This window comes from Numenius arquata, chromosome 14 (genome assembly GCF_964106895.1).
Source record: "Numenius arquata chromosome 14, bNumArq3.hap1.1, whole genome shotgun sequence".
NCBI classification, from domain to species: Eukaryota; Metazoa; Chordata; class Aves; order Charadriiformes; family Scolopacidae; genus Numenius; species Numenius arquata.
Window position 1 is genome coordinate 6,952,945 of NC_133589.1, and position 14,529 is coordinate 6,967,473.

The window sequence follows — 14,529 nt, forward strand, 5'->3', positions numbered from 1 at the left end:
GCTTCTCTGCTGCCCCCCCCTGCTCCTCTGCTACCAGGACATGAAGGTCAGTTGTCCAGGTGGTGGCCTCTGATCCTGGCTCACGAAGTCTTCAGTTGTCCCTTACCCATTGAAGTGCCCCTCGCTGCCCGGGCTCGGCAGGGGGCTTGGCAGGTCTATGCTGCCCACTCTCAGTTGGCAGGGCTGGTTGCTACGGCCTCACACTTTCCTCTCCTCCCCCTGCCCTGTCTTGCACAGAAGCCAGCAAAACACACGGGTAGAAAAAACCACCAACCCACCACCTTTATTAAATGTGTATTTACAAGCAGCAGCAAGTCTCCTAGGACAAAGCATTTCTCTCCAGCTCCTCCTGAGGCGGCACAGCCTGCTGCTCTGCCGGGGCATGCTCAGGCATTCACACGGGGGCTGCAGCCTTCCCCACTGACACAGCAGGATGCTGCACTTTGAAAGACTCTTTTTCCTCTGGAGAGCTCAGCCATTGCCAGCAGCTGCTCCCTCCCCAAAGATGCTGAGCTGGCTGCAGCGGTCTTCTGTTTCCCCACAGTCACACAGCCAGCCCCGTGCTAAGCACAGCTTTACTGGGGCTCAGCTCCGGGCTGCTGCTGAGCCGAAGCAGCTTTGTTGCTCTACGAGGACCGGATGATCCCTCAGCGTCTCTTAGCAGCTGGGCAAATGTCTTGATTGAGGCACTCGTTGCAGCGAGGATTCACGGGCAGGCAGGTCTGCTGGCCAAAGCCCACTAAGAGCCAGTTTATCTCCCTCCAGAGATCCCTGCAGTGAGAAGAAAACACGAGCTTTCGGATACAGCTGCTCGGAGGGATAAAGAACAGCATGTGCTTTTAAATGGATGCCTTTCACCTACTGCCTGTTCCTCTTGGCTTCCCAAAGGGCCTGGGGGCGGGTCCCAGCCTTCTGCTGAGAACAGCCCTCCTACCCTTTCCTGATCCCTCTGAACTGGGGAGCAGAGGACAGGCACACACGGTGCCTGTGGTCACTCTCTTGCGCCAAGGTATGTGCCAGATGTGGAGATGCAACAGCCTACCTGTCAGCTGGCATTTGATACTGAAAATGGAGCATCAATGAACGCCAGAATCCAACCATGCTGTGAAATTGCTGTAGCCATTAGGCTCTGCAAGGGCCTGTGTAGAAAAGCACCTGGCTTGGGTCGTGGTAAATTTGTTAAGGCATGCATCAGGCTTCAGGACCCTCAGGTCCCTGGCTGCACTAGTGGTGACTGATGTATCCAATTGCCAGGAAACAACCAAGTAGCTGAGATGCTGCTGCTGCAGCTCTCTGGGAGAGGATAAACACCTGCAGACTGGTCTCCCGTAAAGAGGAGAGACACAAAGTGGAGTCACTGACAATGCTATAAGCAGGATTGTGTGCAGACACCACTCCAGCAGCTGGCTCGAGGGGCTTGGTGTGGAGGAAGCAGGCTGGGGTCTTGGGCCTCACCTGGGCAGCCAGTCCTCCAGCGCCACCCGAGTCTCCTCGGGGTATTTGGTCTCCTTCTTCACCCACTTCAGCCTGTTTGTGATCCTGTGCACGTGGGTGTCCACAGCTAGGAAGGGAGAGCCCAGAGTTTAGGTGGGGGCAGACACACCTGAACGGAGAGAGAGAGCACAGCCAAACACTGCCTGTCACGGCACAGCGGCTACAGCGCCCGGCAGCAACAGGCAGATGAAAACAGGAGGGGAGGCTCACTCGCAGAACAAACGTGCGGCTTTCTTCCTAGGCCCGGAGCCAAGAGCAAGACGGGATGGCTCTCTCACACCACGCAGCCAGTGACACGCTCACACAGTCTGACCCAGCCCTCCTTCAAAGGTTCGCGTGCTCTGATCCAGCAAGCACAGGGCAGCCTGTCCCAGGTTCTCTTCCTCCCTGTGTTTCAGCTGACGTTACGCAAGTTGCAATCTCTGCCCCTTAGTTTACCCAGATGGAAAACACATTTCATAATACCCACCGACACAAGAGGGTTTGTGAGGCTTAAACGAATGTTTATAAGTGCTTTGAGCTAAAAAGCTCTGAATGCAAAGTATATTATTGTTAGATCAGCAGCGATAAACCTGTCTCTATGGCTAATTGGGCAAAACCCAGGAAATTGCTGTAAACAGGAAGACAAAGTCTTGCCTCCTAAATCAAAACTGAGCACACAATTATTTGGAAAACAGTTGGCTAGTTTGGCTCCCTCTAGACTTCCCTCCCCCACAGTGGGGAGAGAACAACAGACCCCAAGCGCTGTCAAACTGAGCGCAAGAGCCACATTCGTAGCGCTGCTGGTCCTCAGTGGGGCTCCGGGAGTCAGTGGCCACCCGCGCTGACCTTGCGCTGCGTGCTGGCCGCGGAGGCAGCCATTCATCAGGTGGCACCATTCCTAGCTTTCCCAGGGCTCCTCTGTTAAGCAGCAAATACACTTGGAATATTAATCTGTCCCCAGGAGCCCCCAGGCTGGGCAGCCTGCTGGGACCCTGCAGCTGATCGTCCAGCCCCATCTGCCGGCTGCTGCGGGCAGCTCTGCTGCCAGCCACGCTGCCCAAACGAGCATCCTGCAGGAGCAAACCTGCCCTGGGTCTGGCCTGGGCCCACCTCTACCACAAACTTCCTCCCAGCCCATCATGCAAAATCACACGGCTCCAGGGGTACAGCTATGCACTCTCCTCAGCTCTCTGTTCAATGAACACAGCAAATAAACCTAAAATATACCTGTGGTCAGCTATTACTCAGCCACAGGAACTAAAACAGATCAGAAATTCTGTAGCTACAGATTGCCTGGGACCATTTCCTTCTATAACCCATCATGAATTACTGATTTCAAATGGTAATTTTGATTAAGCCCTGCTTCTGCCCTCTTACGGCTTGCCAAACAAAAATCCCAAGTGAGATTTGTTTGAACAGATGCAACCCTGGAAAAAAATAATCCCAGACTATCCCACAACTATCCCCAAACCACAAAATTACCCCCACCTCTCTTTCACTTGACACCAAAGAGATTTCAAAGCATTATTCTGCAAGTACATCTTTTTGGATGCCTACCCAATTAGGCAATATTTGCGCTGCTTACCAGCATTCACTGAGGGGAGGGAGTAACTGCCCTTGGGGATTTGTGCTATCAAAATTTGGGAAAAACAGTACCTGGATCCATGCTTAAGTCCTACAGCAACTCATCTGCTGTCAGTGGTTGAGGGTCACATCCCTCACCCACCCAAATACTTCGCAGATGACTAAACCGAAGTGATGCTATCAGGCTCCTGGGGCGGGCAGTTTACCCAGCTGCAACGCTTCCCCTCTGCTTGGGGAATGGATCAGGAAGGATTTAGGAGAGGAATGGGGAAAACACGGTCCAACCTACCGATCCCAGATACGCTGTCCCAGGCAATGTTCATGGCCAAGTGGGCCATTTTGGGCCCAACTCCTGGCAGCTGCACCAGCTCCTCCACAGTTCTTGGTATGTCACCCCCATATTTCTCCTTCAGAATGGCTGTCGTCTGCTTTATGTACTTCACCTTGTTCTGGAAAACCAAGGGGAAATCCAAGTTGCCCTCCAATAGAGGGAAAAGAGACAAACAGCCCAGAAAACAATCTATTCCTGAGCATATGTTACATGTGAGCCCACACGCTGGAATTTGGGGAGGGGAGACAGAGGTCTTTGATTTCTCCTTGAAAGCAAAATGCTGAGTCCTGATAAGCTCTAACCTCCCCTACACACTCCAGGCACCGCAGTAAACAATCTTGCTGTGAAATCAAACTGCTAAAACTGGCGTAAAATACAGCCTTCAGCTTGACTTCAGGGGAAAGATCACCATGGGGCAGGGCCACAAGCTGAATACCGGCTGGGGGTGCGTCTCTCAGGAGCAGGGCTGCTTCGTACCCACCTTCTGCCTTCGTCACCTGCTTTCAGCTCAGCGCCTGGCCATGAGTACAGCCCAAAAAGGACAAGCTTGCACCCGCCCTGCGTTCCTCTCCTGGACCTCTGAGCTGTCTCAGGCAGCTCCATTGGAACAGAGGATGATGGAGGGGGTTCCTCTATGTCCATGTCAAGTGCTGCTGCGATCCTGCACTCACCCTCCAGAATCCCACAGGGTAAATGATCTGCCCAAGTGTCGCATCATCCATCTGCAAAATACTGTCAACCGTGAGGCCGTGCTGCCTCAGGCGCAGCATGGCAGCTGATGTCACCTGGTCCTTGGTCTGGCTGGAGAGCATCAGCGACAGCAGAACTTGGTAGCGCATAACCTGGGGGAAAGGAGACAGTGAGATACCCCAAGATCTCTGAGAGGACCCAGCCACCTCTGGAGCTCAGTTCTCCCACTCAGCACCATCTTCAGTCCAGTGCACGATATGGACCTGCCCTGGTTCAGCTGTATCCGCATACAAGAGACTGGAAGGCTGCAACAGAAATAATCCATCGTCTTTTAATTCTACCACACAATAAAGGGAGAAAAGAAACACCTTCAATCTAAGCAGTCACCAAGCATAAAAGGGCAGAGAGCTTCTACTCTCTGCTGGGATCTCACATCCAAAGACACCAGTGTTTAGTCACAAAGGGACAGACAAAGCTTTTCCCAGTTCTCAGGAGACCCCACAGGATGTAGAAGTACAAACGCCCAATAAGTTTTCATGCAATTTCTGCTCTAAAGCACCTTTGAAAATCCCGTCGCTTTCCCACTAGGATTCAGTAGGAACTGGGTATCTGGCTCCAGTGAGCTCCTTACAAAACCAAATCTTAAGAACTGGGATGACAGAGATTGTGAGCTGAAGCACAAAACCCAGAAGTTCCTCCAATGCTGTCGTGCAGGGTTTAGCCTAGACCGTTCACCTCCTATTTTTCAATTGATTTTTCCCAGATGTGATTCTATTGCCACCAGAAAGAGCAGGATGATGCAACTAACCTGGACTGACCCAGGATAATGTGGGATACAATCCTTCCTCCAGGTCTCTTACAAACAAAGTTTACAACACTGCAGGTCCGCCAGGAAAAATCTCTGAGTGCATGGGAGCAGGGTAATCTCTGAGGGCATGGAAATTGTGTGAGGAGCACTGGTGTGTGCTGAGGGTGACAACATCCACTTTTCCTTGGAAGCAACGACCCTGCTTCCCTAGAAAAGAAAACTTATTTCCGTACCGTGCACCGTGGTCCCCGTGGCCCCACAGCTGCACTTGGTGCCAGCCCACATGGCTGCAGAGCGTGTGATGCTGTCTGAATCCTGAGTCGAAGTTAACCATTTTCCCCATGGATCCAAGCCCAAGACATGAGGCCAGCAATAAGGACAGCGTTACACACGCTGAAGCTGTGCAGCTGTGTCTTCCAGACCCCTCCCTCAGAGCCCAGCAGGTCGCTGTGGAGCACAGGACTCCCGCTGCTCTGCCGAGCCTGCCTGGGGGTTATCTCCATGTTCCCACACCAGCGCCGCACCACCGCCTCGCTCCGCTTTGTTTTTTGTACTGATGCAAATGGTCCCCTCGCAGGGAGGTGTCATCTGGGGCCTTTGATTGTGTTCCCAGGCTTGGGGAGCACACTGCCATCCCAGCATGGCCCTTCCTTTCAACCCGTATCCCCTTAAAAGTGGACCACAAGAGGGGAGGAAGCCAACCTACGCTTATGTGCTGCTCTGAGGAGCACAAAAGCAGCCTGGAAAGTTTTTTTCTCAGCTCCCCTTGCCTTTTCTCCACACTGTTTTACCTCTGTATTACAGAGCCATCTTGCTGGATACTTTCTTTGGACTCTTACAGAGATTTTTAAGAAAAAAGGGACATGCCTTCACGCCCTGCCAGCTTGCCCCAGAAGACAGCACTGCCACAACACACTCTCAGGGTTTTCACTCCCAAGTCCCAAATTATCCTTTTTTTTTTTTGCCTCAGCTCCTGCTCTTGGTTCAGCCTGCTGACTCTTCTGGCAGCAGTTTAAGCAGAGGACAAAGGCCTTTCGCAGCTGTGTTTGCTAGTTGGTCTCTAATGTCCAGCATGGGCTGAATGCGAGCAGAGAACATCTCAGAAAACACCCACTGCCATTTCACAAGGGCTGTCTGAAGCCAACGAGCCTGGTACCGGAGAGGCAGCGGCTGACTCCCCTCCTCAAGCAGGATGAACCGTTTCCCTCATATGCACACTTCTGCAGTAACCTCTTAGGGATCAACCCCAGCCCAGAGTCCCGATACGCCCTGCGTTTATTTTTCTGTCCTGGAGCCATGCAAAGTGGGACATATCCAGGGGCAACATGAGGATGAGGGAGGCCAAAGGGCTGTGGAAGCGGGGCTGTACTTTCACGTGCCCGCCTGACGGAGCAGGACAGCACGGTGTTGTTACCTGTGGAGGTGCGCTGCTGTCGTAACACTTCTCCACTCCCATCTCATCGACAGGAGCATCTCTGCTCCTCCTCATTTCCCTGATGCGCTCCAGCTGCTGCCGCCAGTCTCTTGGCTCCCAGCGCGGTCTCTGCGGCTCAGACGCCCCCTGCTCGGCACCATCCCCCTGCCCAGATTCGTAGGCAATGGCAACGCTCTTCCTCCTCCTGCTGCGCCTTGGGATGCTGGCTGTGCTATGGATCTGGCTCACTGCAAGAGATGGGAGAGAGGTTTTCAGGCCTGAGGCCACGGAAAGAAGCCTTTGGCTCCCACCAGAGCCCAGTGTCAGCCCTGTGTGCCAGCAACCACCCGGGGGGACCCTGATGAGGGCTGAACTCGTCTTTCCCATAGTCCCAACCCAGCAGCAGCACCTCACACCCACCCAGCCCTAACCAGAGCCAGGAATAACTGGGAAGGACTTGGGAAACAGGTGACGAGTTGAGGACACATGTCACACTATGGGGACGCGTGTCCCAAATACACAGGAGGCTGCTGAAGGACAAGATGCACCCCCAGGCCGTCGCCCAGTGCCACAGGCAGGACAGCCACCGGGGTGCTGCCACATCCCGGGCTCCGAGGGGGACGTGACAAGGACACCATGCCCCTGTCCCCCGGCTGGGCTGGGCCCTCACTCCCCCTGCTTGCGGGCCCCCAGGCTCCCCTCCCCGGGCCAAGGCCGCACACGACCCCGCCAGCCCCAGGAAGCCACGATTTCCCCCTCCTCCCCATACCTCCGGCCGCCCCCCCGGCTTTGCTGAACCGCCGGGCCGCCGCCCGCCCGCCGCCGGCGGAGACGGCCGCGCACATGGCGGCTGTCCCGGGAACTACCGGCCCCAGCGTGCCTCGCGGCGGGCGCGGGCGCCGGAAGCGGCGGGACTTCCGGCGAAGGCGGGGCGCGGCGCCGGGGGGGGGGCCGGCGCGGAGCGGGGCGCGGGCCGGGGGCAGCGGGGCCGGGCCGGGGGTCGGCGGGTGAGTGAGGGGGTGGGTGAGCGGCGGCCCCGCTGCCCGGGCCGGGGTGCGCGGGGTCCTGGCGAGGCCTAGCGGGAGTTGGGGCCTTGCCCCGGGGGTGTGTGGGGGGCTGTCGGCTGCCCCCGGCTGGGGGGTGTCCCCCGGGTGTCCCCTGTCGGGGAGTCGGGGTGTGTCCCCCGTTGTGTGTCCGTAAGGGGTGGTGGCATATCCCGGTGTGGTAGCGGTGGGGGCCTGTGGTGTGGTCCCGACATGTTTGGGGGGGGTCGAGGAGACACTGTGCCATGTCCTGGGCTGTGGTGTGTCCCCCGGGGCGGTGGGCTGGGGGCTGTGGTGTGTCCCCCGGGGCAGTGATGTGTCCCCTTGGGGCGGTGGGCTGGGGGCTGTGGTGTCCCCACCAGGTTCATGGACTGGGGGCTGTGGTGTGTCCCCTGGGCCGGGGGCAGCAGTATGTCGCCTGGGATGCTGGGACAGAGTCTGTGGCGTGTCCCCAGGGAGCAGCAATGGATTGCTGAGGCCTGTGCCCGGGGTGTGGGGAAGGCTGTGGCATGTCCATGGCGGGCGTGGGTCATAAATGGGGGGCTGCCAGGTTTGTGTGGGAGGGTATGCTGAGGGCAGGGTGCTGGGGCTGTGCCAGCACACAAGGAGCGGGTGTCCTGCTCTGAGCCGGGTTCTGGGGGTCCCTGAGGGGCAGCGGGTTGGGGCTGGCTGGGGAGATGGCTTCCGAAGGATGTTACCGTCGATGTGCTGTTGCTGTAATGGGTGTGCTTGTTCTTGCTCCCCCCCTCTTTCTCCTTGCATGGCAGCATTTGGATGTTCGAACGCTCAGATTCGTAAGTCCTTCCTCACGTCTAGTTACTTTCAGCATGTACTTCACAGAGCTGTGTGCTTCTCCGTTGCTTTTGGACTGGGAACAAGCGCTTCAGCTCACACCTGCCAAAAAGTGTGTGTTTATACTTCAGAAATCATCTCAGCAGTTTTAAAATGGTGGTTGCTTTGTGTGGGCCATGGTGGTGCTGGGCGTTCGCAGGTCCCAGAAAATGATAATCCTGAGCTCCCCCTTCCTCGGGTAGCTGCAGGATGCGGGTGCTGAAGGCAGGAGCAGCGCAGGTTCCTCGTGTGTATGGGCTCCTCGCTGTTTCGTCCTCAGCGTAGGGCTTCTCCCTTGTTTGAAACGCCTTGAGACACCAGAGCTGCTTGTAAAAGCCACCTTGTGATGGCTGTAACTGGTGTTTTCCTGCTTAAAGATTCCCCTTGGGCCTCCCTTAACAGAAACCCTGTTCTGTATTCGCAGGGGCTCAGCTCTGCTTGCTTGTCAGCAATGGCAAAGCCTCAGAGCAAGGATTCTGGACTGAAGGAGAAGTTCAGGAATCTCCTGGGGCTGGGAACATCCCGGGGAAGTTCAAAGTCATCGGAAGGCAAACAAACGGAGTTTATCATCACTGCGGAAATACTCAAGGTGTGAGAACCGATCGTAGTAAAGGTGGGGATAGTGCCTGGATTACCTGAGCTGAGAGGATTGGAAGGAGGGCTTGTTCATTCTCCTTTCTGTTTTGACATTCATCCCCCCTCCGATCACGCTTTTTTACCTTATCTCTCAGTTCATTCTCTATTTAAGTGGGTATAAAACTCACCTACTTTGAAGTTATAGCATTATAGTTATTTAGTGTTTGAATACTTTTGAGATATTTGATGGGATGGTGTTGTCTTATGTCAGGTTACAGGGTGTTTCCTCAATTTATGTTGCTCTCTTTTTTTAGGCTGAGCTTGATGAAGTTTATGTGGTGGCCGTTAGCACAAGCTGGAAACTGTTTCTATTTTGTGAAAACCTTACAGTTTTGTGAAAGTTTTTCAGAAAATAGTGATTCCAGTAATTGGTACAGCATGTCTGTAAGCAGAATAGTTGGCACACGAGGAGGAAAATACATAAAAGGGGGAAGGAGTCCAGAATCCCTTCCCTTCTGTGCTGGAAGAGAAGCCAAGAAGCCAAGCTTTTACCTGCTGAAAGGCTGGAGAGCCAGACTTACCATCCCTCTTTTCTCTGCCTTTCTCCCATGAGCTGGGTGAGCGCCACAGCCAGCGAGTTATTAACTTTTCTGAAGAAAATGAGATGTTCTGTCCTGGAAGTGAAAAGCTGCTTGGCTCCAGTTCTGTGAAAGTTTGAGTTTTGACAAATCATTTGCTAATGGAAAAAAGATTTTGGAGAAATTCCTGAAATGCTTTAGTGATGACTAATGGTTAGATCATTTTGGACAAATGTGTAATTCATTTTTCAGTGGTTCATGATCCCCTTTGAGAAATAGATAAGTGTTTCTAGTAAGATAAACTGTTAACTTATTTCTACATTTCTTTCCAGGAACTGAGCATTGAATGTGGATTAAGTAATAGGATACGAGCAATCAGTCAAATTTGTGAAGTGGCAAAAACTAAAAAAATTGAAGAGGTAAGTTTCAAAGTGTTCAGTGAATATTTGAAGGATGAACATTGAAGCAAAACAGCTCTTAACCTATTGTAAGAGGCTCCTGTAGTCTAGATTGCCTTTTAAAATTGCTAATCCCAGAAGCTGTTTTGTGCTGTCCAAACATGTGAAAGGATGGCTCAAATGCTAAGGAAATTAGTCTTGTCCATGCTACCACCTGTGGAGCAGAGAGGACATAGCTACGGGCTTCCTGAGCTGAATGGAAGGAGAATGCTGCAAATATTCAGGCCTGTTCAGGACGGTTCACAGGAGATATGTTAATCCTGTAGCAGAGGTGTTTGCTAGCTCCTTCTGTCTTGTTAATAAGCAACCTCAAACTGGTTTTAAACTCATCTGGTATTTGGGTGAAGGTTTCTGCACAAATGCTCACGCTGAAGTAAGTGTGTGAATGAGGAACTTCAATTTACTGGGGTGCAGGTTGTCACGTAGGGTGGGATTTGGTGGCTCTCAATGTGGTTCATCTGAGCTTGTGACCGGGCAGGTGAGAATGTCCCTCAGAAAAGAGAACTCTGGACATGAAATCCGGGGAGATTTTGTTTGTTAGCTTGCCATACTTAATGACTGACCTATTGGGTAAAGATCCCAGAAGAAGTTTAACTTTCCTACTACTGCCTGTCTCCTCTGTTTGTTTTCAGCACGCAGTGGAAGCAATATGGAAAGTGGTAGCTGATATGCTCCAGCCAGAGCGCCCCGCCGAAGCCAGACATGCTGTTCTTCATCTGCTGAAGTCAATCGTTCAAGGACAGGTGAAAACAAACAAACTGTAGAAGAAACACTGCACTTAAGCTAGGGTTTGTGTGGAGTATGAATGTTTCTTATTTTGGTTATGCCTAGTAAATGGGAAGAGGAAGCATTTAAAATTAAGTCTCAGTTTGACCTCATAGCAAAACTTTTCATGCAACTTACAGGAAACTTTTCTGGTTTAGGGCAACGTTCTTGAAAAAGAGGAAATACTTTGGATTAAGTTCAGCATAGTATAGCAAATTTTATGTGGTCTTTGCCCAGATCTATTAGTCCTAGTCTGCAGCTGGTTTTGATGTTTCAGCAAGTCAAGTATGCAAGAAGTTCTGTATGAGATGCTTTTCTAGCCTGGCCAAGTTAAGCATACTGTGAATTCCTCAGATTTCACAGTGTACTGTATAAACGTAAGACTGTATCAGACAAAGTGCTAGTTTTCAGTATTCTGATGAAGTAGGGGTAGATGCTTATGAAAAGAACAGGCATTGATTCTGGTTTGTTGGGTGGTGGTTTTTTTTAAATGCTGTACTGGCGGTGCTGTCAGTTGCAGTTTCCATGGATTTCTTTGTGTGATGGGTGCTGTCTGTGTGTTGCTGAACAAAATGCCTCCAGCCCTGAGTGCTGATATAACAGATTGAGAAGAACTGAGCCATTGTCAATAGCCAGTAGAGGTTGGAGGTATTCTCAGGAGACTTTCATAGACTGTAGAAAAAGAAAATAATTTCAAGCATAAAGATACTGATAGAGACCTTGATAAAGGTGGACCTTAACTGTCTTTTTTCATTAGTGACACTGTTATTCCTTTCCCCGACCCCCTCTTTTTCTTTTTTAAGGGTGAGAGATTAGGGATCCTCAGAGCACATTTTTTTAAGGTTATTAAGGACTATCCCTCCAATGAAGACTTGCATGAACGGCTTGAAGTGTTCAAGGCTCTAACAGAGAATGGACGATACATCACCTACTTAGAAGAAGAGTTAGGTGAGGATTGTCTCTACCCCTCTTCAATTTGGCGGGAATAAGTCAAGGGACAGGCATGCAGTGATACAAGAAAAAGGTAGCGATAATACTTCTGGGTCGAAAGCGTATCGTAACAATTTGTTTTCCTTCTTTAGCTGACTTTGTACTACAGTGGATGGATGTTGGTTTGTCTTCTGAGTTCCTTCTGGTTTTAGTGAACCTCGTGAAATTCAATAGCTGCTATCTGGAAGACTATGTAGCTGACATGGTCCAGTAAGTTGTTGGCTTTTTTTAGCTCCTACATGCTTGTTCTTGGTAAATTACGGGAGAAGGTTGCAGATCAGTATACAGATAAGTGGAACCTTTTTCATCTGTTCTGGATCTGTTTCATTCCAGGTCATACCTCATGTTTCTGACAAATATTTAATTTTCAGTTCTTATAATGTTCAGATCTGTTTTAGTTTAACTGCATGTGCTTTCCCCGTTTCATGTGATGGACCTGATTGCATTGCTTGGTCTCACAAAGGTCTCTGTTATTGTATTAGGGTAGGCATACTGAGTTGCATTTAAGTGCAGCTTTAAGCTAACTTTATAAAAGAGGTTGTAGTGTTCAGTGTCTCTGGGAGTGTTATCAGCAATGCCACAATAAGGGGAATGATGAGTAAAATAACATGCCAATTTACTTGTCTGGTTTGGCTCTTTGTTATTTGCCTATAATCATGTTAAGCAAATAATTGTAATTAAATGTTCTTTCCTAACAGCAAAATATGCCTCTTGTGCATTCAGACTTCGTCATCTGTGGACATAGAGGTCAGTAATTTGAGTCTCTCATAGTACTTTAGAGTTCTTTGAAATTCTTTGAAACCGTAACGCTTACAAACAAAATCAGATCATCAAATTCTCTTCTCAGTTTAGTCTCATCTTACAAGAGAGCTAGTACAATGTTATGAGGTATTTGTAAGCCATTGCGTCTCATACACCAATAATAATTTTATTCTAAAACAGGGCATTGATAAATTTCATAAGTGAATCAGTTTTTTAACAGTGTTTTTTATAGTTTACTTTCCATTGTGCAATGATTAAAAAAACTAAATTTAAAAAAAAGACATGTGACTTCCAGAAGATTTCTTGGTCTGCCACTTTAGGATTTGATCTGCTTTTTTCGTAGAGAAGCGTATAACCATTTTGTCTTTCTCTTTCCCAAAGATTTCCTTGCAAGTCCTAGATGCAGTTGTTTGCTATAACTGTCTGCCATCAGAGAACCTGCCAGTATTTATCATCACTTTGTGCCGTACCATCAATGTGAAGGAGCTCTGCGAGCCGTGCTGGAAGGTCAGAACTTTCTTGTAGTTCTGTTTCTTAATAAGTTTGCTGTTTTGGCCTCAGAGATGAAGTGTCAGATGTGCCTGTGCACATCTGACGTAAATTTCAGTTTGGTTTTAAAAGTAAATTAAATTTCAGTTGTTAAGGGATCAGCACATTGTTAGTGTAAGTTCTGTCATGTCCATGGAATTTACCCATAGTTTCCTCTCAGCTGATGTGACAGGCTTCTGTTGTGGCATGGAAATGGCTTGGACGCATTAAGTTACCGTGAGCAGGCATGATCAGCCAGCTAACGGCATATTTAGGCTAATGAGCGTTTTAACAATTGGATATTTAAGTTTTCTCTTTGACTTTGCAGCTTATGCGAAACCTTTTGGGAACTCATTTGGGACATAGTGCCATCTACAACATGTGCAGGATCATGGAAGACAGGTAAAGAAGGCGTATCTAACAAAAGCCAAGGAATTCAGCAGAGGTCCTTTCTAGGTAGATAGGGAGTCACTGGCCTCAGTAGAAAAAACTGAAGGTTCTGGTGCTTAGAAGTGAATTCCATTTCTAGTTATGCTGCTGAAGTTCTCATTTTTTGGCTTTTCTGAATTTAATTTTCCTTTCTTTAAAGTTCTACTACACATTTCTGCTTTTAATGTTTGTAAATTGCTGTGCAAGGCTCTGATGTATAACAGCTGGGAATTGCTGCTGTGACAGTGTATATTCCTATTCACTTTTGTATGCTATAATAATTGTAGCATGGTCTAAAACTTTCCTTCCATCTCTTCTTAGAGCGTACATGGCGGATGCAGCGCTGCTGAGAGGAGCTGTGTTCTTTGTTGGGATGGCTCTGTGGGGTGCTCATCGCCTCAATTCGCTCAAGAATTCCCCAACCTCAGTGTTGCCTTCATTCCTCAAGGTAGGATGGGATGCTGGATGAACTTTTTAATCAGGTATACATCTGGGCTTGCACAAATTTAGGACAAAAGTGTGGTCCCCTGTGTCACATCTGTGCCTGAAAGATGAGAGACAGCAATTGGGTGTGGGGTGGAGCATGGGGAAACAGTAAAACAACAGAGGATTTCAGTTTGAAGCTGAGGTCTCCTTCTGGAATATCTTTGTTGGCCAGAAAAACAAAGTCTGAATTCTTTTTATCAAATACCTACGTTGTGGGTACTTTAGCTTAAAAATAAAACAAAAACGTTCACTCTTTCTAGTGGTTGGTATAAAAAGTGAGGGATGGTGTCTTCAGGGGCAGCCTCAGAGCTCTCTGTGCATCAGGCAGGAATCGCTTGCTTTAAGCTCATGTGTCTGCTCTGTAAGATGGGACTGTATTTGACATCTGATCTACAGCTGTTTGCAAGAGTGCGTAACTGCGCTTTATAAAATGGTGCTTTGCTTTGCCTTTTGTGTGTATAGACTTGAATATATTTATCTCAGACCTTCAGGCTAAGTCCCTAATTAGTAAGACATGTTTCATTTGAATTTAAGAGTGTTTCTGATCACTGCTTTCCAACTGTGCTTTGTATTCCAGGCCATGACGTGTCCCAATGCAGTTGTATCTTACGAGATAGTTCTGTCCATAACACGTCTAATAAAGAAGTATGGGAAGGAGCTACAAGCTGTAACGTGGGATATCCTTTTGGACATCATGGAGCGATTACTGCAGCAGCTGCAGGTAAGTGTTGAGCCTGTCTTGATGTGCTTTCAATCAAAACACCTTGCCATAACTATTTT

General features: G+C 49.7%; 2 protein-coding genes across 3 annotated transcripts in view; one reads left to right on the plus strand and one right to left on the minus strand.

Moving 5' to 3' along the window:
- Window positions 1-258: 258 nt before the first annotated feature.
- NTHL1 (nth like DNA glycosylase 1) lies at window positions 259-7,170 on the minus strand. Its single transcript, XM_074158601.1, has 6 exons — window positions 7,073-7,170; window positions 6,304-6,551; window positions 4,063-4,233; window positions 3,350-3,509; window positions 1,456-1,561; window positions 259-771 (listed from the first exon to the last, which is right to left on the minus strand). The coding sequence occupies exons 1-6, from the start codon at window positions 7,146-7,148 to the stop codon at window positions 648-650; spliced, it is 885 nt and encodes a 294-aa protein (XP_074014702.1). The 5' UTR covers window positions 7,149-7,170; the 3' UTR covers window positions 259-647.
- A 1,458-nt stretch (window positions 7,171-8,628) lies between these two features.
- Window positions 8,629-14,529, plus strand: part of TSC2 (TSC complex subunit 2) — a 33,079-nt gene continuing 27,178 nt past the window's right edge. For both annotated transcript variants that reach the window (XM_074158296.1, XM_074158297.1), the window contains exons 1-10: window positions 8,629-8,766; window positions 9,664-9,750; window positions 10,422-10,532; window positions 11,358-11,502; window positions 11,637-11,754; window positions 12,243-12,291; window positions 12,688-12,813; window positions 13,163-13,236; window positions 13,585-13,711; window positions 14,327-14,470. In XM_074158296.1, coding sequence (XP_074014397.1) covers window positions 8,629-8,766; window positions 9,664-9,750; window positions 10,422-10,532; window positions 11,358-11,502; window positions 11,637-11,754; window positions 12,243-12,291; window positions 12,688-12,813; window positions 13,163-13,236; window positions 13,585-13,711; window positions 14,327-14,470 — 1,119 coding nt within the window. The remainder of the gene's footprint in view (window positions 8,767-9,663; window positions 9,751-10,421; window positions 10,533-11,357; window positions 11,503-11,636; window positions 11,755-12,242; window positions 12,292-12,687; window positions 12,814-13,162; window positions 13,237-13,584; window positions 13,712-14,326; window positions 14,471-14,529) is intronic.